This window comes from Ammospiza caudacuta, chromosome 11 (genome assembly GCF_027887145.1).
Source record: "Ammospiza caudacuta isolate bAmmCau1 chromosome 11, bAmmCau1.pri, whole genome shotgun sequence".
NCBI lineage: Eukaryota > Metazoa > Chordata > Aves > Passeriformes > Passerellidae > Ammospiza > Ammospiza caudacuta.
Window position 1 is genome coordinate 19278415 of NC_080603.1, and position 25280 is coordinate 19303694.

The window sequence follows — 25280 nt, forward strand, 5'->3', positions numbered from 1 at the left end:
TCCCCTGCTTCTCTTTTGCTGTGGCTGGGAGGGGACCCAGTGTAGGGACACCTCTCAGCCCTGCTACTTCCCCAGGTAAATCCCAAGCTGCAAAAACAACAGGAAACGAGCAGACCAGTGCATCTATGTTTAATTTGGCAATGACCACCTCCCACACTACTGCAGTTTACAGGGATGCTCCATGGGTAGGTTCTCAGGAGGTGCATGGCCTGGGGGACAACCTCTTCAGTAGGAATCATGGACCAGAGCCTGCTGCCATCTCGCGGGGAATGTCGTGGGTTATTCCACAGGAGCAGCAGGTCCAATGGCTCAGGGAGGAAGGGTGTCCTTGTGCCTTTGCTCTGATGCTTAAGGCACATTACTCGCTCAAAAGGAGTGTTTTGCTCTTGGGCTCTGACAAATCTTCCTTGTCTCTGTCTCCACTCTGGAGTGCAGTTAGAAATTAGTCCTGACAGCAACTGAGGTGCCAAAGGTTCCAGTTTTCTCCACAAAATAAGCCTCTAATTCCAACACAGAGATGTCATTGGTTTCATTTGCAGATGCAGACACGTGTCAGCTTCCATCTGGCATGCTGTTGGGAGGTGGGGGATGCAGTGAGGGTGACAGGACAAGAAGGCTCTGGGGTCTGAGTGCTGGCCTGGCTGGGGCAGCAAGAAGGCACTGTTTGTGGGGACCCTTACCAAGCAGGGTCCTACTGGTACAACTTTACAGTTCTAAAGCTGTAAACGGTTCAGGAACAGCAACTAACTGGGTATAACTTCTATGCTAGGGAACAAAGCTGGAGTTATGCAGCCAAACAAGTATCCAGTCGAGGTAGGCAGGCAGTGGTCTATTCCTCCTTGGCCCACGCAGAGCTGCCTGCCTTCTGCTCCAGGTGGGGAATCACTGCCTCTGTGTAAAACTTCTCCAGCTTGGGCACTGTCTTCCCCCAGAACTCCCTGTCAAACTCCACGGGGACCACAGCTGTCTCCTTGTTGGTGTGCACCACAAAGTCAGCCCTCTGCAAGCCAGTGGTTCCCAGCTGGCACTGGACCTGGGTAAAGTAGGGATGATTCTTCTTCAGGACATAGGAATCCCCATCCACCTCCAGGCAGAAGTCCTTGTCCTTGCAGGCCTCACGCACCGTCCTGTTCCTATGCTTGTAGGGACACTTCACCTCCAGCAGCCCCAGGTCCTTCCCTGTGGCTGGATCCTTGATGATCCCATCCGGGCTGGCAGCAAGCCAACTCTTCTCAGGGTGGATGAAGAGGCCGCAGTCCTCCACTTGCACTGGCTTGCCCCCCTTCTGTAACTTCTGCTTGTAGGCCTCCACAGCCACCTTCTCGTTGCGGATCCCCCAGGACATGGCTGGGGTCTGCACCTTGGAGCCAGAGCCCACCACCTCTTTTAGGTACGACTTGGGCACCTCGTCTGTCTTGCTGTTGGCGAACTTGCTGTTGGCAATTTTGGGGGCCACGGAGGCAGTGATGCGGTTCTCCCGCCACTCATACCACTTGGGGTTCTCCCGCTGGCCCCGGGTCTCCTTCTCCACCCTCGGGATGTCCTGGCTCTTCACAGGGGGCAGGAACTGGTCACAGGCCTTGCTCAGGTCAGTCCCAGGCTGCTTCTTCTGTGGGTACAGCTCAGTCCTGGCAGGACCAGCGGCTCCCTTGGCATCAGGCGCCTTCTGGGCTGTAGAACTCCTGCTGGGTGCTCTGCTCTTGTCCCCAGCATCTCCTCGGGCTCCGCGGGATGCCGTGGATCTCGGCTGAGCAGAGTCTGCCTTTGTGCCCCGGCCCTGCGTGGGGGTGGCAGCCTTGGCAGCCGGAGTGCTTCGGGACTGGCTCCCCGCAGCCGCGGCCTTGGCCCGCGTGGCTGAAGTGGAAGGCGGGGGTGCAGCGGGAGCAGTTTTGGAGGCGGTTGTGGCCGCTCGGGGGGACAATGTGCCAGCAGCCTCCTTCCTGGGTCTCCCCATTGCTACAGGTCAGAGGATCTTGTACTGCGGAAATAGAATAAAGTTTAATGCAGATCTTCACAACACTTATTTCCCTTTCCTTAGCCCTCCCTGCGCCTGCTCCAGGGCACACCGTGTCCCTGCCAGAACTGCCGCTCCCACACCTTCCCTGGGCTCACGTGTCTCGGTGGAATGGCAGCAGGCCCAGCTGGGGCGCTTGTTCTCACCCCCTTCCGCATCCCAGCCCGGGCCGCCCCGAGGACAGGGCGGGGGCACAGCGGAGCCATCCCCGCCGGGAGCGGTGCCCGCAGGAGCCGCTTCTGCCCGGGGACCGGGCGCGTTCCCCGCGGGCCCATCCGCTCGGCCAGAGGGCAGCCGGGAACCCGCAGCACCACCCCGGGAACTCCGGGCGCGCTCCGGGACCGCGGTGCGGAGCTCCCCGCCCGCTGCCGCCGCTCTCACCGCTCCGCCGCCGCTCCGGAAGCGCGTCCCGCCTTCCCCACGTGCTGCAGGGCGGCGGCCCGGGGCTGCGGGGGGCGGTGCGGGGCCGGGCCGGGCCGGGCCGGGAGCAGCCGCCAGCCAAGCCCCCGGTCCCCGCTAGAGGGAAGCAGCCGCTCGGCATTGGCGCCGCGGGATGCGCCCCGGCATGCCCGCTCCGCTCCGGCCCCGCATCCCCCCCCTTCCCCCGCATCGCGCTCCCCGGCACCCCCGGACATTTTACGCCGGGCTGGGGACAAAGCCCGCAGTCCCGTCCGTACGTACGGGTCCGAGCCCGGCCCTCGCGTAGCCCATCCCCGCCCGTGCGCAGAGGGCTGAGCCTCCCGCGCTCCGCTGTGAAGGGACAGCTGACCTGGCGCGACCCCGCCGAGCCCCGGTGGCCCAGGCTGATCTGAAGCCGCACGTCCCACCGCGAGCAGACGTTCGGCAGAAGGGCGGGAGCCGGAGCGATGCCCACCCGGAGCGGCGATGCCCACCCGGAGCGGCGATGCCCACCCGGAGCGATACCCACCGGAGCGGCCGCTGTGCTGCTGTGAGCGGGTTCCGGAGCAGGGGTGGCTCAGCCCCACCCCGAGCCTCGCCGAGGGCTCGGTCCCTGCGAGAAGCAGAGAGAGGCGTCACGGCACGGGACTTTCGGGTTCCTCAAATCCCGGCAGTTTCGGTTTCTCCGGAGAGGCTGGGGCTGCTGAGCTGCTGCGAACTCGATCCCCCTGGGCCCGCCCCGCGGCTGGGAGCCCCTGTTGTTTTCGCCTGCCGAAAGCAAATCCAGCAGCCGCCAATGCGTGGCCTGGGTCTGTGTCAGAGCCATCCCCACAGGGGCTTCCAGCCCCTCCATCCACCTCTGCCAGCATGCCGGGAAGATTTCAGTTGGGCAGGCTGAATGCTGGCAGCATTCCCAGCCCCTCTCCCCAAGGATCCCAGATGTCTCCACCAGCCATCTCTAGCTCTGCTGATGTGTCCTTTCATTTCCCCTCCAGGCCCTCTGTATCTCCCTGTAGCTGTGCAGACCAGTGTTACCTGGGTTGAGTCACAGTGTGCCTGATTTTGACCAGAAACACCACTGGCACCTTCCTCCTCCATGGCTGCCCATCCCCAGGATTTTATTTAGTTCTTGTTTATTATGGAGCAGCTAAACAGACGCCCCTGCCCCTCTCCCTGCAGGCAAGCCTGTGCCATCTTCAGCAAGGTCTGACGAGTTGCAGCTGCATTGGCACAGCTCCTGCCAGCCCGGGTTTTGGGTTATTTCCCAAAATAACTCAACTCACACTACATTCACAGGGTTTGTCAGCTACTCAGGACCTGAGAGGAGCATCTGTAAAATCTCTGCGGTCTGTGCCCCCTCCAGCAAGCCCTATCAATGGGTGATAATTCGGCTCCAGGGAGAGGTGATTTGGGGATAAATACCCAGATCCTGATTGGTCCCTTGGGCTGTGCTGCAGCTGCTGCTGAGGTGTTACTGGGGTGTGAAGGCGCTGAATGGAGCCATTGGGCTGAGCTGGGCCTCTGTGTGCAGAGTTTAACGTGTTTTAGCTCAGCACTCTGCTGAAGAGCAATGCCAAAGTCTCCAGGTCTGTTTGTGTCTGTGATGAGCTGCTGTGGGGAAGCTGAGACAGTGCAGAGCAGGGACACAAACGCCTGGTGCTGCTGGGAGCAGATTGGGATGGAGCCCTTCTGTGTCTCCTGCTGAAGCTGCCAGCACGCAGGGGCGACCCAGCTGTGTCCCCAGCGCTGCTCAGGCCGTTGTCACTCACCTGCTGTGACCCCCGGGCCCGCGTCTGACGCTGGGGGCTGGCCAAGCTCCATCACCCCGGCTGGTGGCTCTGAACCAGGGCTCGCATTTAGATGCTTTTCCTCGCCTCAGCTTGGCCTAGAAATGATATCTCAGAGAAAAATCAAAGCTTGTGGGTTTTTTTTTTTTCTGGGGCTGGAGTGGCTGTGGCGCTCGCTGTGATGATGGGAGCTGGAGTCCTGTGCATGTTGCAGGCTGTGATGATGTGTTGTGGTGTGTGGGGGGCCTCCTGCAGCTCCCAGAGCTGGTGGCTGTCGCGGGGGGATAACACATGGATTAGCATCCTTCTCCTGTGGTCGTAAAGCAGAGGGAAGGGGAGCAGCTGCACGCTTCAGCTCTCCTCTGTGCACTGGGAGGGGAAGGGATGTGCTATGGGGCATCTCACACGGGGGAGGGAATGGCTCAGAGTGCTCTAGCAAGGGCCCTAGGGATGCACAGAGTGCCTCTTGGCCAGATAATTGCTGGCTAAAACTCGGGGTGAGGGGTCAGAAGGGAGGAGTGTGTCTCAGCTACCGTGTACATCCCAAGGGCATCTTCCAGCACGATTTCCCTGCCTTGCTCCTGCTGTCACCTGTGAAACCCGTGTCACGGAGCTGCAGCTGCAGTGGCATATGGGCCAGCTCAGAGGTGAGATCTAAAAATACCTGCTGAGGGCTGGGGACTGCTCCCCCTGTGGTGCTGCTGGATTTTCTGCCCCAGTTTGTGCTGGACTGGCTCCAGGCTGGGTGTGGTGGTGGGTTCTGTGTGCAGGAGTGGGTGGGGGGGCTCCTTTCTGTGTCTCTATAAAAAGAGCTGCAGCAGCACAGTCCTATCTATAGCACAGGGAAAGGCAGGACAGGATTAGCCCAAATCTGATGGATCTCTCTGGTCCTGGTTGGGAACGTGGGGCTGTCAGTGGCTGAGGGATTCCCAGCGCGCCCCGGGCTGTGAGATCTCCTGCCAGCAGACATGTCCTGACTTTGCTGGGATTTCCTGATTGCCTGCACCTTCCCCAGGGGGGCTTGTTGTCACACTTGTATCCCAAAAGCTGCGCTGTCCCTGGATCCCCCCTCATTCCTGCTCCTCAGGGCTGTGATTTCACTGCAGCAGGTGGAGGCTGAGGAGGAAAGCCCAGTGGTACCCAGGGCATCTGGGTTTGGGGTGGATATCGAGCACCTACCTGCTGCCAGTCATTTTGTTATGGTCTCGGGGCAGCTGAGACCTTTCCTAGTGAGGCTGGTTGTGACACTTGTGGCCAATGTGATTTGTGCTGGAGAGTTCAGCTGGTTGACGGGGGCTGTTTTGCCTCATAATCTATTGGGGGGCACACAGGGGGTGGTTACATGTCTCAGTCACACAAACCCCGTGTTTTTTCTTGCTGCAGCAGGGTCTCACCAGCACCCCAGTTTGCCTGGACACTGCTATTCTGTGGGTCCAGAGCAGCCCACAGCCATGGACTGTGCTCCTGACCGGTGCCTGTCACTGTGTGAGGGTGCTGGCTGTCCCCTGAGCCCCCCAGCGTTCCCTGTGAGAGCATCCCCCCGCCCCCCCGGGTGCCGGTATAGGGAGTGTGTCTCTTTAATGAGGCTGGGCTTGGAGCAGCTCTGCTGCTGGCACAGGGAGTGAGGGATGGAGCGAGGGCGGTGAAGGAGCCAGTGCCAGAGAGGGAGCCTGCAGCAGGGAGAGGCGGGGAGGGAGCGCTCATCCCCCGGGTACCGCAGCCACCCTGACGGAGGGAAACCCATCCCCAGGGAAGGGGCTCTGCAGGAGGCAGGGAGCAGCGGGTGCTGAGAGGAGCCTGCAGCCTCTGTGTCATCCTCATCCTCCTCCTCCAGGTAAGGAGCAGGGCCAGGCAGGGCAGGGACCGTGGTGGCTTGGGACCCCGAGGGTGTCCCGCAATTCCTCGGTGTCCCAGGGCTGCGCATCCGCTGCCAGGGCAGCTCTGGGTCATGGGAGGGGTGAGAGGTGGAGATGAGACAGCAGGGCCACAAAAGTGCTGAAATCACCATCGGGCAGGGACCAGACTGGGCTGGCTCCAGCAACTGCTGGGAACACGCTCCAGGTTATCAGCAGCCAGTCCCTGGGCCAGGCCACGGCTGTCCCATGCTGGGGGACACTGGGACCCTTCTGTGGGGCTGCCTGCCAGGATTTGCCCTTGTCAAGGGAAATCCATGGGGCTGAGACTTTTCTTTTGGGGGGTGCCTGTGTTAGGGTGCATTGAGGACAAGTAACTCCTGATCCCTGACACAAGGATGGGATTTTCCAGGGGTTTTAGTGGCTCTGGGGAGGCAAGAGCAGCAGCTCAGGTCCTGGGGGTGGTGGTCCTGGATGCGGTATCAGAGTCAGGGTGTGAGTGCCAGCTTGCACGTGTGTGTGCAGTGGGCTCTGCTCTCTGTTCCCACTCCCCAGCAGACAAAGCAGGAGGCACCACAGATGGGGACAGTCCTTTGCCCCATCCAGCAGTTCCTTTCCCCTTCACTCCTCTTTGGCTCTGCAAAGTGATGTGTCCCATGGGTATAGGGCAGCAGCACCATCACCTCCTGGCTCCAAGGCCTTCTCCAAGCTCCCAGAGTTTGGATGGATCCTGCTCTCCTGCCTTTGTGCCCCAGGGGATATCTCGCAGGGAGGGGAGGCCAGGGAAGCTGGGGTAATGCAGCTGAGCAGCAGGGGCAGCAATGGCTCCTCGCTCCAGGCACTCTTGCAGAGTTTGGGCTCCTCTCCTTCCATCCTTTCCATTGAACCTGCCTGTGTGTCTGTCACCAGTGGAAATTTCCGCTGGGTTTGCCTGTGTCGGGTTTGGCCTCTTCCTTCCCCGGCCGGTGCTGAGCCCCGGCTTGGGCAGCTGCTGCTGCAGCAGGTGAAACTCTGGCAGCTCCCCCAGCAGCTGAGGAGGGGCTGCTGGGCTAAGGCACCTGCCTCCCCTTCCAGCCTGGCTGGGAAACTCAGCCTGCCCACAGGCGAGACGAGAAACATTGATTTACTCTGACCCAGGGAAGAGTCAGCTCCGTCTTGCCTTCACAGAGAGTTTGTAGCTGCCAGCACAGAGAGCAACCCCAGCCTGCTGTAGCCCCTTTATATTGGGGTGCTGCCAGGTAAACCAGCTCCTGCAGGCAGTAGGTGGAGGGGAGGAAGAAGAGAGGGCTGTGAAGGTACTGGAAATAGTGCTGGGCATGGGGAGAGGGCTGGGGACCTGTTGGTGATGGCACATTGGACTCTGGGGACAAGTTGCTGCCCCAGGGAAAGAGGATGAAGAGGCTGGGGTGAGGACCATCAGGTCTGGTTTTATTCATTAGCACAGAGCTTAGAGCAGCAAGCACAAAGCGTGTCAGGGCCAGATGGGGCCTGTTTACCCTGTGAGGTGAATGTAAAGAGCAGTGATAACACGGGACAGCCTCTCCAGCAGTCCCTGGTAAACACGGCAGTGACCCGGCCGGCAAACACCAGCACGTTGCTGAGCATCAAACTGGCTGCCTTGGGAACAAATTAAACAGCTCTGGGCAGAAATACATCTTTAATGCTCAGTGTGGCTGGGTTGGAGGCACCCTGGTCTCCAGATCCCATCTGGGTGCTGTGGCCAGGGCAGGAACCAGCTGTTGATGTGCCCAGCTGTGGAATTGCCAGTGTGGAGGAGCAGCAGGCTGTGCAGGGACCCTGTGCCACCTCGAGTGCTGGGAGCACAGTTTGGGGGTGCAGCAGTGAGTGCAGCATCCTGCACAGAGGGTGGAGGGCTGGTGGTGATGGGGTGTGGTTGGGTGGCAGGATCTGCCAGCATAACCCTGCAATGCCAGCTGAGCAGGTAAATGGCTCTCCTCTGGTGTAATGGACTGATTTTCCTGGGATGCAGCCACGTTGCTAATGCACTTCTGCACTTCTCCAAGGCTCCCTGTTTTGTGCAGCTGAGAGTTTTGTCCCGGTGCTGCCTCCAAGGATGCAGCCCTGCTCCTCTTGCAGGGATGCTCTGTGAGAGGCACTCTGTGACCCCAGCCGAGGGCACCCCGAGCCTCCCATTGCCAGAGCTCTTAGGAGCTGTTCCCAGGATGAAGGCCACTGGAGAGGGGGCACCAGATGGCTCAGCTGTACCTGGCTGTGTCCTTGCCCTGGGCACACTGTGTGCTGCAGCACCAGCACATGGCATGGGGCAGGGCCTCGCTGGGCACAGGTGCTTGGGGCAGAGCAGAGGTGCAGACCCACGTGTGGGGGAGACCCCATGCACACTGTCCACACATCCACGCAGCCAGGGCTAAGGCTGACAGGAATATTTTACACAAATATTTGATGGCACAGGATGGGCTGATGTTGGAGAGAGGCTTTGACTCCAGACAATTGTTTGTGATGTTGCTCCTGGGTGTTTTCCCAAGGGGAAGAGAGGTGTGGAGTGGGTTGGTGCCATGGTTGGAAGGCATTCCCAGCCACCTCTCTTCCTGCCAAGAGCTGGGACCCTTGACACATCCATTTCTGGGCAAAGAAGGTGATAATCATCCCCTTGTCGGGCTCCACCCTGCAGCGCATTCCCTCTGTGCTGTTCTTCCATGCAGCACTGACCTTGTTGTTAATTATTAAACCCCCAGCAAACACTGCTGGCTGCTTTGTCCTAGTTACACTGTGGGCTTCTCACCCTTCTGGTTGGCTTTTTTTTTTGACAAATTACCCTGGTAACCTCTGTGGATGAATGGAGATGGGAGCAGCAGACGCTCCAGTGCAGGAGATGGCCTGGAGAGGCTCTGGGGTGGCTGAGAGATGGGCTGCATATGGTTGGCCATTACCCATTCTGTCCATGAGTCCCTGTTTGTCTGCCAGGGCTTGGGGCTTGCCTGTAGCACTGCCCACAGGAGTTTTGTTGCCCTCTCTGTGGGCTCCTGTGGCTCCAGACCTGGTTTGCAGGTGGGCTGGTGTCCAAGGAGAGACCTGGGTCCAGGTCCATGTGTTCTGTGGAAGCTGAAGAGCAGCCTGGTATGTGGGAGGGCTGGAGAGAGGGCTGCTCCCTCTCTCAGGCTGGGCAGATGTAAATGGCCTGTGGGCAGAAGCCCCTTCCAGCAGAGCCTGTCCCTGGGCATCCAGTGCCTGCCTTCCCTCTGCTCACAGCTGCCCACTGAGGGACCATGCCAGGCCTCTACGCCCTCGTGTCCTGGGAGGCTCTGCCCCTGAAGAGCTCCACGGTGAAGGCTTGTGCCAACGGATACTCCCTGAGCATCACCGCTCACCTCCTGTACACCAACCCCCACAAGGAGCCCGTGGAAGGTAAGGGAGGGCTCTCAGCTGTGGCAGGGACTGCCCTGAGAGCCCCAGTGCTGGAGAGCATCCTGCCTGCTGCCCATCTGTGTCCTGGCCCCCAAACCTTGCTCAGTCTGGGGAGCAAAGACGGAGGCCACTGTCACACACTGTGGGCAGGAGGAGAGTGAGACTGAGCAAACAGATTGCCAGCACAGAAGAAGAGGTTCCATCCTCGCTCTGGGTGGCTCCTGCGTCTCGCTCACGTGCTGTGAGTCACACAGGGGCTCCCATGGGCTGTTCGTGCCACAGCCGTGCCGGCTCTGCCTCGGGGCTCTCCTCTGCCCGCAGGCATCTTCATCTACCCGCTGGAGGAGTCGGAGGTGGTGGCTGGCTTTGAGGCAGCGGCGGGCAGCCGGCGGGTGACGTTCCAGCTGCAGAGCCGGCAGCGGGTGCAGGAATGCTGCCTGCAGTGCGGCCCCGGCATCGGCCCCGGCCGCCCGCGCCGCTGCACCAGCGGTGAGTGCCCTGCCGTGCCCTGCCACGGGTGCTGCTCGTGGGTGCTGCTCGTGGGCGCTGCTCGTGGGTGCTCCTGGCCAGCAGGCTCAGAACGGGCAGGGGGTGATGTGTGGTCCCTGGGGATGGAGATCTCCACGTCTTCTTTCCCCTCCCTCCACCTCTTCTGGGGCTCTGCTGCCATGTGCACAGCCTCTGTGACACCTGTGCTCTGCTGTCACCCCTGGGAACGAATAGGGCCACTAATGACCTCCTCCACAACCCCACATATCTCACTGACCTCCCCCATCCCTCCTCCCTCTCCTGCCCAGGCCACCTGGTCTTGGATGAGGATGTGGAGCGCACCACCTTCATCATTGTCACCGGCACGCTGTGCCCGTCGGAGAGCCTGGCTGTCACCCTGAACACGGTGCAGGAGCTGCCCACGCTGCCAGACGGGGCCCTGCGCCTGCTGCTGCCCCCCATCCTCACACCCCACGTCCCCGCTGACCCCGAGAGCGAGCCGGCAAGCTTGTGTGACGACAGGTTGGCCCTATGGTGATTTTCATGGCTTCCTCAGTCTCTGCCATCCCAGGGGGGCAATGCCAATGCTGGGCGAGCAGGCTGGGGGGCAGGAGCCATCACCCCCTCTCCCCTTGCAGCCCCACAAGATGTTTTGGGGGGCCAGGTGCCCGGAGTCAGTCACCCACTGTGGTGCCTGTGGACAGCGTGGATGTCTTTCGGGGACGACCCTACAACCCTTTTCCTTACGAGTTCTCCTTCGAGCTGCTGGTGAAGGGCCCCTGCTTGCTGGCAGGTAGGGGTGTGGCTTGGGTGTTATCAGTTGGTTGCGTAAAACCTCCTCAAAATGTGGTGTTCCCTGGTCCCTCCTTTCTAGGAGGATGTGAGGGCCTGTTGCTGGGCATCCTCTTGCACTCCCTCCAGGTGAAGAATCCCTTTTTCCATTCCATCCCTGGGGCTGGGACCCCTCAAAGTGACCCTGCCTGTGCCTTCGGGCAGCTCTAGGTCAGCAGCCTCCTTCCCTGGGGTGATGTGATGCACTGAGGAGAGGGTGGGTGAGGAGGGGAAGGTGGTTGGTTGGTGGGGATGTGCTCCTTGCTGCTGGCCCAGTCAATCCCATCAGCTCTGTCAGGAACAAGCCACTGTTTGTGGGGCCTGGTGGGTGGGGGGCTGAGGAGGGGGTTTGTGGGGGGCTTACCTGCTGCCTTCCCTTCTTTGCAGGGCTGGAGAGCCCATCACATGCCCTGAGAGCTGATGCTGACCCTTGGGCCAATTCTGCCACCACCACCTGTGTCACCTTAGCCGAGCCCCACCGCTACGACAGGGACCTGGAGATCATCCTCTATCCTTGTGGTGAGGGGAGACGGTGCCCTGGGAGGGTTTGAGGCATCACCCCAGAAACATCCAGAGCATCCCCCAGCCCCTTGCAGCACAGGGTAACTCTAATCTCTCCTGTGCCCCCCAGAGCCCCACAGCCCACACCTGGTGATTGAGGATGGCACCATGACGTACCCCGAGTACGAGGCGCACATCCGGAGCCGCCGGGACTACGTGCGGATTGCCAGGAAGGACAGCAGTGGCGAGAGACAGGTGACAGGGCAGGGCCAGAGGGGGAAAGGGGAGGTGGGCACAGCCACTGCTGCCCTGCCAGAGGAGGAAAGGGAGGTGGGCACAGCCACTGCTGCCCTGCCAGAGGAGGAAGGGGGAGGTGGTGGGGTGTGGGTGAGGCAGACCTTGCTGTGGTCCGAGGGTGTGAGAAAGTTCTGACCTGCCTGGCTCGCAGGTGGCTTTCGTGCAGAAGCGTTTCCACAAGGACATCTTCCCCAACCCTGTGCTGATGCTGAACTTCTGCCCGGCTGTGGAGGGCGTCCCCGGGGCCCTGCAGAGCGTCACCCGTGAGATCCTCTTCCTCATCGACCGCAGCGACTCCATCAGTGGCCCTGACCTTGACAAGGTCAAGGTGAGGCACAGCCATGGGTCTGGGGGTGCTCCCTGGCTGGCCAGCCCTTAGCAGCTGTCCCTGGTCCCTGCTGTCTCCTCAGGAGGCTTTGCTGGTAGCCCTGAAGAGCCTCCCATCAGGAACACTGCTCAACCTTGCCAGCTTTGGCGCTGACATCAAGCCGCTCTTCCCATCCAGTCGCCTCTGCAGCAACGTGAGTGCCACGGGCAAATCCTGGGGATCCAGGAACCCCTCCTTGTCCTTCTCCCAGCTCCTTGACTTGGGCTGGGCACTGGTGAGCCAGGGGATGCTGCAAGGCTCTTTGTGCTGACAGGAGACGTTGCGCCGTGCCTGCGAGTACCTGGGTGGGCTGCGGGCAGACCCTGGTGGCACCAACCTGCTGGCAGCCCTGGGCTGGGCGCTGGCACAGCCCCTCCACCACGGCTACCCTCGCCAGCTGTTCCTGTTCACCGGGGCAGCAGCGGGCAGTGCCAGCAGGATCCTGCGGCTGGTGCGCAGGCAGGCCAGCACCGTCAGGTACGGCACCGGCACTGCCGAAGGACTCCGTGTTCCCTAAATCCCCCACGCTGTTCCCACTGATTCCCCTTGTGCAGCCCCAAATCTTCCCTGAGCCTGCCCCAAGGGTGTCCTTCACCCATCGCCTCGGCTCTTCCTGGGGTGCCCCAGAACAGAGCCAGGGCAGCACTCTGGCTCTCAGATCTGCCCATCCCTGCTAAAGGGCTCATCACTGGGTTTGCCAGTCCCCAGCCCAGCCATGGCTTTCCCTCCCCTGGCTCTCCCGCAGGTGTTTCAGCTTTGGTATGGGCCCGCGGGCGTGCCGGCGGCTGCTGAAGGCCATGGCCAAGGTGAGCCGTGGCCGTGCCGAGTTCCTGAGTCCCTCTGAGAGGCTGCAGCCCAAGGTAAGGCCCAGGCAGGGCAGGGGGGCACTGGGGGCACCGCCGTGTGTGACACTGTGCGCACTCCCCCCTAGCTGATCAAGTCCCTGAAGAAGGCGATCGAGCCGGCCATCAGCGACATCACCATCGACTGGTACGTCCCCGACAGCATGGAGGCTCTGCTGTCACCCACCGAGCTCCCGGCCCTGTACCCCGGGGACCGCCTCGTCAGCTACTGCGTCCTCTACAGCATCGCCCGCTTCGGGGACAGGCGCCCGCTGGTACGGCTGGCACGGCCTGGGCAGGGTGGCCTGGCCCCTGTGCCAGCGGCTGCTGCCCAGCTGGGGGCTGATGGTGCTGTCCTCTCTCTCCCAGGGCCAGGATGGGGCTCGGCAGAGCTCCCGGGGCTCAGCCTTTCTCTCCCAGCAGGACGTGCCCAGTCCTGGGGAGAGCCACCAGCCATCCCAGAGCCACCCAGGAACTGGGGATGCCTCCCTGGACGTTTTCTCTGGAAGTACAGAGGTGTCAGAGCGGAGTGAGTGGGGTCCAGAGCTGGGGCAGGGGCAGTCGTGGGAGCCACGGGCTAACAGGGCATGTGCTCACTGGGCAGGTATCAATCCTGTTTCTGGGGGAGACATCTGGAAGCGGATCTACCAGCCCTCGTACATCCAGGAGCAGTATGTCCTGACACACTGCTCTGTCAGCACTGACCGCAGCCAGGGGCTGCTCTCCCGCAGCTCCACCAGCAGCGAGTCCACTGGTTCCAGGGATGTGGCCCTCGAGGGTGGCTCCTCGGGCCCTGGTGCTGATGTCACATCCCAGCAGGGCCAGAAGAGCCTGTCCCTCTGCGAGTCCTCCACCAAATCTGCCCCGCTGCCCTCTGCCCCAGCTGGCACCAAGGTAAGGATGCCAAGGGGATGCAGGGGCTCATGGTGTGGGGGTTGTTCATGGCTTAGCTGGGGCCTGGCTGCCCTGTTGTGCCCAGGCATCTGCCCACTGGGCTGGGAAACAGTGCTGTAGCCTGAATTTTAAGCAAGGATCAGCAGTGGATGCCATGAGGATGTTCCTGGGTGGTTTTGCCCTACTGCAATGGGACAGCTGGGGACCAAGCAGCAGGTCCCTTAGTGTTCCTAGCCAGCAGTCAGCTGAGTGTCTAACAGACTCCTGAGCCAGCTCAGTGATGCCTTAAAGCTGCAGAAACCAAATGAAGATAGCTGGGCTGGCATCACGTAACAAATCTGTTGAGCCAGAGAGGAAAGGCTGCCTGGCTGGGCTTCAGCCTGGCTCCTTCAGCCCTCAGCCAACACTCCAGACGCTTCATTAGCAATGGGCCACATCCCTGCTGCTTCATACCTGGGTTTAAAACCCAGCTGGGTTGCTGGGGGAAGGCAGCTGCCCCAGTGCCAATGGCCCCAAGGCTTGGTGAGGCCAGCTGTCACCCAGCACCAGGACACGCTCCCTCCCAGTGGCACGGCTTAGGTAACCCACTCCTGTCACACAGCAGGCACAGCTGGTGCCCTTTGCTGCTGAAATGTCAAGCGTAAGTGATTTCCCTGCAGAGTAAATGATCCTCCCAACTCCCTGCTGCCAGAGCGAGAGGTGGCATGGGTGCCACTGCCCTGACTTGGCTTTTAGGGGAAGCATCTCAATGCAGGGACACCACTCTGCACTGGAGAATGCATCCCATTGTAACATCATCCAGCCTGAGTATTCTAGCTAATCTCACTTCTGCACACACACAAATCCCTGGCAACTCCAGCACCAGCCTGAGTCAGTCTCCAGGGATGTTTGCAAACTCCTGTGTGGGTGCTTCCCATGTCTGTGGTGCCAGGGCAGCATCCCTGGGAAGCAGCTGGTGCCAGCCTGCAGAGCACTGACGACAGCCAAGGCTCCAGCCAGCAGCAGGAGGGGTGCAGGTGCCCATGGCAGCTCAGGGCAATCTGGGCTCTGTGCTGGCCTTGCCAACAGCCCTGTCCCCACCGCAGGTGACAGTGGCCCTGAGCACGGAGGAGCTGGCGCGGCAGAAGAAGGCGCTGGCACGTGCTGCCCTGGCTGGGCGCAGCTTCTCCACACCACACGGGGAGCTGGATGCCCATCGGCTCTGCCAGGCCCTGGAAAAGGTGTCTCAGAAGAGGAACCAGTCCCTGGAGGGGCGGCTGGATGAGCTGGGACCGCAGGCACGGCAAATGCTGCCCGGGGCAGCAGAGTCAAGTGTGTGCTGGCTCTGGGACCAGGGCGGTGGGGTGGGGCCCGGTGCCCCCGCCTTGCTGAGCGCAGCCTTTGCCGTTCCCAGATAACCTCCTCTCGCCCACCCACCTGGACTGGGACATGCTGGTGGAGCCCTCCTACCTCTTCAGTGCCTCGCCAGCGCCCGAGGCGGGGCAGCCCAGCCTGGGTGATGCCAGCACGCCCCTGCGCTGCCAGGTGGTGATCCACGCGCTGCGGGCCGGCACGCCGGTGTCCTGGGAAGTGACAGCTTCCCTGGAGCCCCTGCTGCAGCCCCGGGAGGGTCTGGGCAGGGGGGACCCGCCGCGGAGGGCGGCCAAGGCCTGGGACAAGCCCCTGCACCGCCTGGCAGCACGCTCCGTGGTCCGGGACAACGAGAGCGTGGCGCAGCGGGAAGCCAAGCTGGAGCAAGGTGGGTGCTGGCGCGGCTCCCCGGGGTGGCCCCGGCATCCCCCCACCCTAACTGCCTCCTCCGGGCAGGTCTCGCCCGCCGGTTCCGCCTGAAGGCCGTGCAAACCAGCAAAGCCTGCAACGTGCCTTCCCTCTACACTCGCCTGGTGCCCGTGGACGGTGCCACACAGACAGCCCTGCCCGCAGCCCCCGAGGTGTGGGGCGTAGGTACGGACAAGGGCCTGGTGGCAGGGAGAGGGGACAGCAAGGGGACAGAGGGCTGACGTGGCGTCGTCCCTTGCAGCTGGCTCAGCCAGCCGGACACGGGCTGCTGCGGCAGGGAACTGGCACCACCGGAGCTCCTCCGCGGCTCAGGGGCAGCAGCAGGAGGCAGCGGAGCAGGATGAGGCCCCTGGCACTGCAGGTACTGACTCAGACCTTTATGTCAACTTATCCTCCCCAGGGATCCGCACTGGGGTCTTTGGAGACCCTCAGCTGGTGGCTGTGAGGGGCTGGTCCTGCCTGGGGTGCTGTGGAAATGTGGAAAGAGGCATCTGGCTGTACTGGGGAAGGGGAGGACAGCATAGCAACCCCTGAGAGCAGCTGTGAACCATGAGGGTCTCTGGAGCCTAGGACCCCACAAGATTTTGCTCTTTTGCAGAGCGAGATGAGATCACCAGGTCCCTGGGCAGCATCTCCTCCCCTGCCTTTGGCTGGGAAAAGCAGAACTACTCAAACGGTGTGTCCAGGCTGGAGGGGGCCAAGGGCTGGATCAGGGTGGGAGATGGGCTACCCTCGATGCCCTGCCACAGCTGGAGCATCCACTGTGCCCTCAGTACCCTGGGCATGTGGGCTGACCTGCCCTCCCAGGTACTGGGCAGTGGGACACTCCTCTGTGTGCATCATGTTCCCATTGTGCTTAATTCTCCCCCTTGCAGGGCCTCCATCCAGCCCCTCCACCACCTCCATGGGCTCCCAGAAATCCACAGAGAGCATCGCAGGCTCCAGGTGACACTGTGGGATGGGGGGATGCAAGGGACCACAAAATGGCACGTTGTGGGGAGAGGGGGACAGTGACACTTTTGGGAAGCTGCTGGTCCCCTGTCCCCTGCCAGCTCCTGCAGCATAACTGGGGGGGTTTAGCACTCCTGCCCCTTCCCTGCAGCAGTTTGGTGTCCAGCTGCCTTCCAGGAATTCCTGCCAGTCCTGTTACTTTGCCTGTGACCCCACAGGTTTAGCCTGAGCAGGCGCAGGGGCCCCAGCCTGGCGCTGCGCCCGCAGTGCCTCAGCCCAGAGAGCGAGCGCTCCAGCAACCACACCAGCCATGACTACCTCCCGCTGGTAAGGGCCTGCTGCCTGTCCCCTGTCCCCATCCCAGCGGGGGGACCTGCCCTGCTGGGTGCCAGCTGAGCCACCGAGATCATGCCTAGCAGCACAAGCAGTGGAAGATGCTGCGTCAGCCCTGCATGGGGATCTGGGTTGGCTTTTTGGGGGGCATTAGACTGTCCCTGTGCCCCAGGGACACTCCTGCAGCCCCAGTGTTTGGTGCTGTGGTGGGTCTGCACCCCTGCCTGCCCTCCCCACTTGTCTGTGCCCCCTCCTTGCAGGTGCAGCTGCAGCAAGCCCGGGGGCCCTTCCAGCTCACCGAGAGCTTCTCTGAAGTGGTGCAGATCCCCCTGGACCGCCTGCGCCGTGCCTCCCCCTATGCCTCCCACCGTGCCAGCCTCAGCCCCATGTCCCCAGGGGCCAGGAGCCTGCCTGAGGCAGCAGCTGGGGCTGAGGAGGGCGAGGAGCCCCTCCCAGCCCCGCAGCCCAGCTCGCCCCCGTCCCGCAGCACCTGCTCCGAGGTGCCCAGCGCGGCCGCGTGGGCGCAGGCCGACAGCGGGCACGGCTCCGAGTCCGACACCGGGCCCCACTCGGCCGCCCCCTCTGAGGCCGGCGTGAGCTGCCAGGACGTGGGGCCAGAGGATCTGGAGAGTGCCAGCTGGGCCACGGCGGTGGCCCTGGCGTGGCTGGAGCATCGCTGTGCCGGGTTCTTTGAGGAGTGGGAGCTGGTGGCGGCCAAGGCGGACGCGTGGCTGTGGGCGCAGCGCCTGCCCGAGGGGGTGGACGTGGGCTGCCTCAAAGGGGCAGCCAGGCACTTGTTCCTGCTGCTGCGTCACTGGGACGAGAACATCAAGCTGAACATGCTGTGCTACAACCCCAACAATGTCTGACGGCCGCCCAAGGGGCCAATAAAGACACCTGGCTCCAAGCCACCTGCACTGGTGTCTCTGTTATCAGCAGAGAGCTGCTGGCTCCCTTCAGGCCATGCCAGGACTCACGAGAATCATAGGAGGGGCTCACCCCCTTCCCAGCCATCTCTGGTGAGAGGGAGCAGGCAGGGGAATAGGAAAAGCTGTACTGGAGGGACTCCTGGGCTCCATCAAAGCAAATGAAACAGTGAGGCAAAGCAGTTCTGCAGCTCCTCTCTTCTAACCTCACCCCAGAGGCTACTGCCTAGCCCTGGGCACCCCTTTCCCACAGCTGGAAAGCCAGAGTGCTCATGGCTCTAGAAGATGCTCTGCCTTCCCTGAAGTGGGGAAAATCCAGGGACAGCTGCTCTGACATCATCACAGGACAAGGGTTTTGGGCAAGGGCACATAAAGCCCCCTTTATTCGGGAAGTCCTGCCTTTTGGGGGACCCCACACCTGCCCCCTTTGCACAGTTCCAGGGCTCATGGCCCTCTTGGGATTGCTGTGGGCAGCCTGGAGTCAAGTGGGAAAAGAGCAGGCAGATGGGGCAGTTCCAGAGGCCAGTTCCCACTGGCCAGCCATCCCCACTCTCACTGGGCTTTCCTGGACGTGGCTGTGGGTTTCCTGCTTGGTGGAGGGGTGTGTGACACTGGCGTGGGGGCTGTGCCGTACCAGAGCTGGAGCAGGATGAGTCCATGGCAGATGTGCAGGGAGAGGGAGCTGCACACTGTGGAGGGGTAGGTGTTCCAGCAGAGCTCGATCACGCCCAGCAGCAGCACCCTGTGCAGGGGAAGGCTAGGGGTCAGCATGGGGGACACACCAGCCATCCTCACTCCCAGGGCCCCAGCAGAGGGGCTCCCCTCCCTGCCAGCACGTACTTGGGCATGTGGGCCAGCTTGGTGGTCGGGGTGCACCAGAGTAAGTAGGGCAGAGTGTGGAAATACCAGACGTAGAACTGGTAGTGCAGGGAGCGGCTGCAGCAGACACCCAGGAAGTTGGAGGAGAAGAGGATGAAGACAATCCATGCATTGGCATTAAGGGGGCAAACACAGGAGGCCGAAGGTGTGGTCCCACAAGAGCTCCCCAGCATGGCTCCTTTCCCCGGGGCAGGCTGGTACAACAGCACTGCATGACCTGGGACCCAACCAGGCTTCTCCCTGCCCTGCCTTCTCCCTCTCTCCTTGCTGCCCACGCTGCCAAAGGATATTGTTGACAGTCAAGCGAGGGGATGCAGGCTTCCTTTTGGCAGGATCCTTCAACAGAGTCAGGATGTTCTCTTTGGAACTGAGAGGGAAGAACAAACATTGATCTCAGCTACTGAAAGTCTCTCCCACCCCAGTGTTCCCGTGAGCCACAATGCCTGGGCCATATATTCCCCAGAATAGAACAGTAACTGCCCTCCAACTCACAGCTGCAATCCCAGGACTGCAGCACTGCAGGGGGAGGACAGTCGTGGATCTGTATCCTGCACATGGGATTGGCAGGGATCAATACCCGTGGGGAACCCCAGGTCTCACCTGTGCCACCGGTGCAGTGCAAAGAGCCCCAGGCCTGCCAGGTGAGCCAGGAGCAGAGCAGCATGGAAGACTCGATTCTTGAAAACCTCTTCTGGGAGGAAGCGCCAGTTCACCGTCCATTTAAACTGGAACTGGCGGCCCAGGTCAAAGGAGCGGGTCAGGTACCCCACGGGGTTCACCAGCAGGAAGGGCAGGCCCAGAACCACCTGCACGGACACACCAGCACCATCACAGAGCCCTACACCAGGATGCTGTTACCCCAGCTACCCCCTGAGAAGCCCAGTGCCACGTGTGGTGACAGGGACAGTCAGCCCAAGAGGAAAGTCACGTGAGTTAGATTATTTATCAACGCCCAGCTTGCTGTGAGAGGCCACAGGTGCTGGTGCCACTGTCTCCACCCACGGCTCTGCAGCCTGGTAAGGCAGCCCCCATTCCCTGCTGCTGCAGCTGGTGCAAACAGGGACCCACCTGGACCAGGGCACAGATGCAGAGCTTGGAGATACAGCCCAGGAGGCCAAACTGTTGCAGGAGGAGAAAGAGGAGTCCAGGGGCGAAGAGCAGGATGTTCATCTTCACGGACACAGCCAGGCTGAGCAGGAAGCTGCATTACCACTGCGGAGCCCACACGGAGCCCCGGCAGCCCCTGAGCCGAGCACAGCTCCTGCTGGGGCTGAGCTGGCTCACACACCCAGCAGCCACGGAGAGCAGCTCCCAGCCCCTCACCTGAAGAGGAGGCAGCCCCAGGACCAGCGCTCCTCCAGGAAGAGGTTGATGGCGAGGAAGAGGATGGCCATGGCCACAGGGTCATTGAAGAGCCGCAGCACAAAGATGGAGTGGATGCGGTATGAGGCGCAGCACATGAAGAAGAAAACATACGGAGGGACCTTGCAGGGGACAGAAACACAGAGGGGTCAGCAGCAGCCTGTCCTGGGCTCCCTGCTGCTGCTGCTGACCTCCTCCACACCCCAGCCCTGAGCCCGTGTCCGTTCCACCGGGGTAAGCGCTCAGGAGCCCCGGCCTCAGGATACCTTGTTGGTCCGGCAGTAGATGCGGAAGACGAGGAGCAGGTTGAGGAGGTAGAGGCCGGCGAAGAGGTACTGAGCCAGGCGGATGTCGGAGCCACGGCCCGTGGCATGGTAGAGCCCCAGGAAGATGTACACGAATCCGGCGGGGTAGCTGTGAGGAGACCGGAGTGAGGGGCCGGGCCCTGCGGCCCCTCGGGGAGCCGCCGGTCACGGAGAGCTGGTGTCCCCGTCACTCACACCAGCGGGCCGGTGTCACCCTTCAGCTGGGTGTAGTCGCGGGTGCCGTTGGCGAACCCCTCCACCTCCTGCATGTAGGCCTTCCAGTCGATCTCGGTGTCTGCGGGACGGCGGGCTCAGCGGGGCTCGGGGGCACTGCGGGGGCTGCGGGGACTGACCCACTTCTAATGCCGCAGCCTGACCCCGTGCCTCGCTGCCACGCTGTCAGCACGGGCTCTCCCGAGCCGCCACATCCAGCACCCCCGGCCCAGCCCCGCGTCCCTCCCTGGCCCGGCCCTGTCCCCCTGCCCGGGGATGCTGTCACCCGAGGGGCCGGGACAGCGCTGTCCCCGTGCCCGCGGCATCCCCGCCCCCCTCGCTGCCCCGGGACAAGCCCCGCCATCACCGCCCACCCCGGGGCCGAGCTGTCCCTGTCCCTGTCCCCGCACCGCCCCGGACCGGCCCCGCCATCCCCGGGGGCAGCCCCAGGCAGCGCCGGGCCGGGCCGGGCCGGGCCCCGGCACTCACAGGGGACCCTGCGGATGACCCAGAGGTTGACGCCACCCTCGGCCAGGCAGAGGCAGGCGGCCACCAGCGGGGTGTAGCGGGGCTCCAGCAGCGCCGCCCGCCGCTCCCGCCATGCCCGCCGCAGCACCGCCGCCCCCCGCCCCGCCGCCATTCCGCTCCGTGTTTCCGCCCGGAGCGCTTAGCGCGGGCACCGGCCCGGACCGGAAGGCGCACGTGGGGCGCGGGCAGCACGTGGCGCCCGGTGCTCCCGCCCCGCGCGCGGGCATGGAGCGGCGGCGCGCATCCGCCGCCCCCCCCCGGTACGGGCGGCGCCGGTTCTGGGACGAGCTGTACCGGCGGGAGGGCGCCGAGACCCGCGAGTGGCTGGGGGGGCTCTCCCGCTTTCTGCCGCAGCTGGAGCCCGAGCTGCGCCCCGGTGACCGCATCCTCGTCCTCGGTACGTGCCCCGTGCCCGGCGTGCCCGGTGGAGGGCGGGCGGGCGGGGCTCGGGGCCCCGCTGGTGGATGCGCTGGCGCTAGCCGCCAGAGGGCGGTGTGGCACCGGGCCGGTACCGGGAGCTGCGCCCAGCCCGGCCCGCGGGGTGGCCCCGGTGCGGTGGTATAACCGCCCCGTAATCCCACCTGCGGTCTGATCCGCCGGCGGGATTAAGCGGGTGTAATCACCGATCCTGTTAGCGGATCAGCCGCTGCCAGCTGCGTTTAATAGCCCCCAAATCCGCCCCCCCCTCTGTGGGATCCCCCTCGCCCCGCCGGTGAGCGGCCGAGCCCCGGTGAAGCGGCTCCGAGGGGAGGGCTTGGTAGCGGGGCACTCCCCGTGTCCTCTTGAGACACCAGTTCTTCCATCCCTCTCGCCATCGCACCCGGTTAAACCCCAGCCGAAGTTCCCTAATTTCCCACTGGAGTTATCCAGCAGGCTCTTGGGACCGCAGCCGGCTCCACTGCGGGAGGGATAACTGGGGACGCCCCCTGCCCCTTTACTGCCTCCAGCCTCCCCCTGCCTCCCACGCCAAGGTGAGGGGATGGGGTGTGCAGAGCTGCCCCAGGACAGGAGCCCAAAGCACCCACCTGGCAGGACAGGGGTAATCAGGGACTCGCCCAACCCTCACTAGCTGGCATCAAAGCCATGACCTGCCCCTGCCCAGCAGCCCCAGCCCACCCACACCCTCCCCTGTCCCTGTGCTCGAAGGGGTGAAGCTTTTCCCATGCCATAGTTGGGTTTCTATGCTGTCTGCTGTGGGTGGGAGTGAAGCGTTTTGGGGTGCAGGGACAGAGTTGGGGTGCTGGCACGGGCACCCCGAGCCCTGTGTGAGCTGTGCCCCTCACAGGCTGTGGCAACAGCGCCCTGAGCCACGACCTGCACGAGCTGGGCTACACCGACGTCACCAGCATCGACTTCTCGGCCGCCTGCATCGCGGCCATGCGCGCCCGCTACGCCCGCTGCCCCGGCCTGCGCTGGGCCGTCATGGACATCCGCGCCCTCGCCTTCCCCGACGCCTCCTTCGATGTGGTGCTGGAGAAGGGCACCCTCGACGTGCTCCTGGTGGAGGAAACCGACCCCTGGCACGTCTCGCCCCAGGCGGCCGCGGCGATGCGCCGGGTGCTGGCGGAGGTACGGGCTGGGGGGACCTGGGCAGGGGTGCAGAGGGTGGGACCCCATCCCCTTTTGGGCTGGGGGAAGGTGCTGAGTGCCTGCTCACCACCCTGCTTCCCTGTGCGTGCCCCAGCCAGGGTTTCTGCCCTCCCAGCCGGTGTTTCTGTCCTGCCTCTCAGGTGTGTTGCAGGGGGACACCTGGGGAGCTCCCAGCACGCCTGGGAGTGGGAAACTACCCCCTCTTACAGCCCATCATCTCCTCCCCAGGCAGGTGGACGGAGCAGGATGTGTCCCTGGGTCCTGCTGGATGGCCCCTCTCGTTATTTGCATGCTAAATGCAAAGAGTTGGCTGGAAAAATGGGCCCATCCTAGCGTGGGTGGCTGTAGGGGTCCCAGGGGGACACACCGAGGTGGCCCTGCCAGCCCAGGGCAAGGTGGTGACCGTGGGGCTGTGAGAGCTCTGGCCCCCCCGCACCCCCCGCCCCAGCTTCGATCGCCTTAGCCGGGGTCCCCATCATCTGGTCTGGTGTTGCCATGGCAACTCCCATCAGCATCGACAGGGCCATGGCGTTGCCACGGGGACGGGCGATGCCTCGGGGCCCTGTTAATTGGCGGCGGGACCGGATTGAACCTGTCCCGGCGCGGGGGTGCGGGTCCTGGCAGCCTCTCCCACCCTGCGGGAATAACTGCCAGGATAATTAATTGCTGCACCTCCCTGGCACCCTGGGGTTGCAGGCACGGGGTGCTGGGAGGGTGCTTGTGGCTGTTGACAGCCCTCCCAATCCTCTCTTGCCTGGCTGAGCCTGGGAGGGAGCTCCAGCCCCGGCAGGGCAGTGGGGCTGTGCTCGCTATCCGTGCTCTGCCCTCCTTGCCAGCGCTGCTGCCTGTCCTTGTCATTTTGCCAAACGGCAGGGATTTAATTTTCCCTTTTTTTTTTTCCCTTTTTAATCCTCTGCTCAATCCCTGCCCTCCCCCAGCATCGCTGGGTACCAGCTTCCACCCGCAGCCTGTCCCTGCTGTCCTCATCCCCAGGGGGACTCGCTGGGTGTTCCCACTTGCTCCCTGTTTTGGAGATCCCTTCAGAGGGGTCTGTCTGTCCGTGGTACCTCCCTTCCCACCCCCATCCCCCTTCACTGGGGGGTTCACAGCCTCTGTCTTCCTCTCCCTGGGGGATGTAAGAAGTGGAAATCCACCCTGCCTGTGGGGACACCGCAGGGACGCCCTGTCCCAGCTTGCTGGGGACAGCGGGTGTGGCGGGGGCGGCCCCTCGGCCCCCCTGCTCCCGCTGATGGATGGGAAGGATGGGAAGGTTTCCTGCGCTCGTCTCCAAGCAACGGCCATTATTGCTCTATTAACGAGGGATGGATGTGGACATGCGGGATGCCTCGCTCAGTTCCAGCCGGAGATCCCTGCCTGCCCCCACCTTCGGGGACCCCCTCCCCGCCCATCGCTTGGGAAGCTCTGGGGTCTTCCCAGGGCAGATTTTCAGGCACTTAGCAGGAGGGATACTGAGCCAGGTGCCCAGAGAGGGATGTAGGGACCTGCCTTCCCATTTTCCTGGCCAAAACCGGTAGGGTTTGGTTCAAAAGCCACCGCTGCAGCAGGGGAGGACACGCAGGCTGCCTGTCCCCTCCACTGGCCCCAGCCAAAGCTCCCCTGCTGGAGCTTCCCAGCAGGATTAAAGCAGAACTTGGGAAACCCCCCAGTTGGCCTCCAGCCCTGTCCCCTGCAGCGGGGACTCTCTGCCCTTGCCGGGGGGGTCTGGGGTGTCCCTGCCTGGGGCAGGGTGCGGGGAGGGGGCTGGATGCCCGCCCGCCCCGGGCAGTGCCTTTGCATGCTGAGCACGCGGGCGCTGGCCGTAAAAGCCTTTTGACATTGGATAAAGCCAAGCAGGAAAATTGATGTTCTTTTCCATCCTGTTAGCGGGGCTTAATTCCAGCAGGGAGAAAATGGTGATTAAAAGGGTTGAGTCCTTTCCCATCAAACACCCCCCGTGTTCCCCTCTGATTCTGGGTGTTGGTGGTAGTGCTGGGTGGTCTGGGCAGGGGTGGGTGGGATGGGTGTCCCGTGCTGTGTTTAGGGGGGCCCTGCGCTCGAAAGGATGAAGCTTTTCCCATGCCAGGGTTGGGTTTCTATGCTGTCTGCTGTGGGTGGGAGTGAAGAGTTTTGGGGTGCAGGGAGAGATGGAGCATGGAGACCCCTGTTCCATGTGGGTGGTCTGGGGACAGGTCAGACCCGGGGTGTCTCTTGGGGGGGTCAAGGTTAGGACAAGAGGTTTTGGGGTGTGATGGGAAAGGCTGGGAGGGGTCTTTGGCAGATGATGATGGGGTCCCTGAGAACAGAGCCAAAGCAGTGACCCTCACTGGTTTCCCCACCCCATTCCGGGGCTTTTCCTGCCGCAGGTGAGCCGGGTGCTGCGCCCAGGGGGCTGCTTCATCTCCATCACCTTCGCCCAGCCCCACTTCCGCAAGCCCCACTACGCCCAGGAGGCCTTTGGCTGGTCCCTGCGCCACGCTGCCTGCGGGGACGGCGACGCCGGAGCCTTCCACTATTTCCTGTACGTGATGCGCAAGGGGCAGCCCCTGGAGCCCCGGGATGTGGCCCTGGGGCGCCGCCTGCACCAGCCCCCCCCGGGCCCCGCCCCGCCGCCGCCCCCCGCCCCCCCGGACGATGATGAGGACTATCTGCTCGCCATCCAGCTCTGACCCGGGGCTCACCCAGCTCCCAGCAAAGCCTTAAGGTGCTCCATCCTCACAGGTGGGAGACAGGGGACCGGTGCATCCCCCTGCGAGCTG

The 25280-nt window shown here is 62.9% G+C and overlaps 4 protein-coding genes across 6 annotated transcripts; 2 read left to right on the plus strand and 2 right to left on the minus strand.

Annotated features, from left to right (window-relative positions):
* Positions 1-113: 113 nt before the first annotated feature.
* LOC131562582 (uncharacterized) lies at positions 114-3093 on the minus strand. Of its 3 annotated transcripts, none has more exons than XM_058812395.1 (2): positions 2943-3093; positions 114-1978 (listed from the first exon to the last, which is right to left on the minus strand). In XM_058812395.1, exon 2 carries the CDS (start codon positions 1952-1954, stop codon positions 830-832), a length of 1125 nt encoding a protein of 374 aa, XP_058668378.1. In that variant the 5' UTR covers positions 1955-1978; positions 2943-3093; the 3' UTR covers positions 114-829. The 3 variants fall into 3 exon arrangements, with proteins under 3 accessions (XP_058668378.1, XP_058668379.1, XP_058668381.1); XM_058812396.1 differs by having other exon boundaries at positions 2784-2972; XM_058812398.1 differs by lacking the exon at positions 2943-3093 and adding an exon at positions 2098-2156.
* A 6205-nt stretch (positions 3094-9298) lies between these two features.
* Positions 9299-17590, plus strand: VWA5B2 (von Willebrand factor A domain containing 5B2). Its single transcript, XM_058812424.1, has 21 exons — positions 9299-9437; positions 9759-9926; positions 10235-10460; positions 10565-10719; positions 11145-11276; positions 11389-11513; positions 11707-11883; positions 11966-12076; positions 12197-12399; positions 12668-12782; positions 12854-13039; positions 13134-13293; positions 13369-13658; positions 14744-14969; positions 15052-15396; positions 15465-15602; positions 15679-15798; positions 16036-16113; positions 16313-16382; positions 16607-16715; positions 16982-17590. Exons 1-21 carry the CDS (start codon positions 9299-9301, stop codon positions 17588-17590), a joined length of 3882 nt encoding a protein of 1293 aa, XP_058668407.1.
* Positions 17591-18039: 449 nt separating this feature from the next.
* ALG3 (ALG3 alpha-1,3- mannosyltransferase) lies at positions 18040-21046 on the minus strand. Its single transcript, XM_058812429.1, has 9 exons — positions 20896-21046; positions 20389-20488; positions 20155-20302; positions 19850-20010; positions 19595-19715; positions 19127-19332; positions 18817-18893; positions 18488-18632; positions 18040-18389 (listed from the first exon to the last, which is right to left on the minus strand). The coding sequence occupies exons 1-9, from the start codon at positions 21044-21046 to the stop codon at positions 18200-18202; spliced, it is 1299 nt and encodes a 432-aa protein (XP_058668412.1). The 3' UTR covers positions 18040-18199.
* Positions 21047-21159: 113 nt separating this feature from the next.
* EEF1AKMT4 (EEF1A lysine methyltransferase 4) lies at positions 21160-25190 on the plus strand. The gene is made up of 3 exons (XM_058812575.1): positions 21160-21331; positions 22220-22503; positions 24888-25190. Exons 1-3 carry the CDS (start codon positions 21160-21162, stop codon positions 25188-25190), a joined length of 759 nt encoding a protein of 252 aa, XP_058668558.1.
* The last annotated feature ends 90 nt before the right edge of the window (positions 25191-25280 follow it).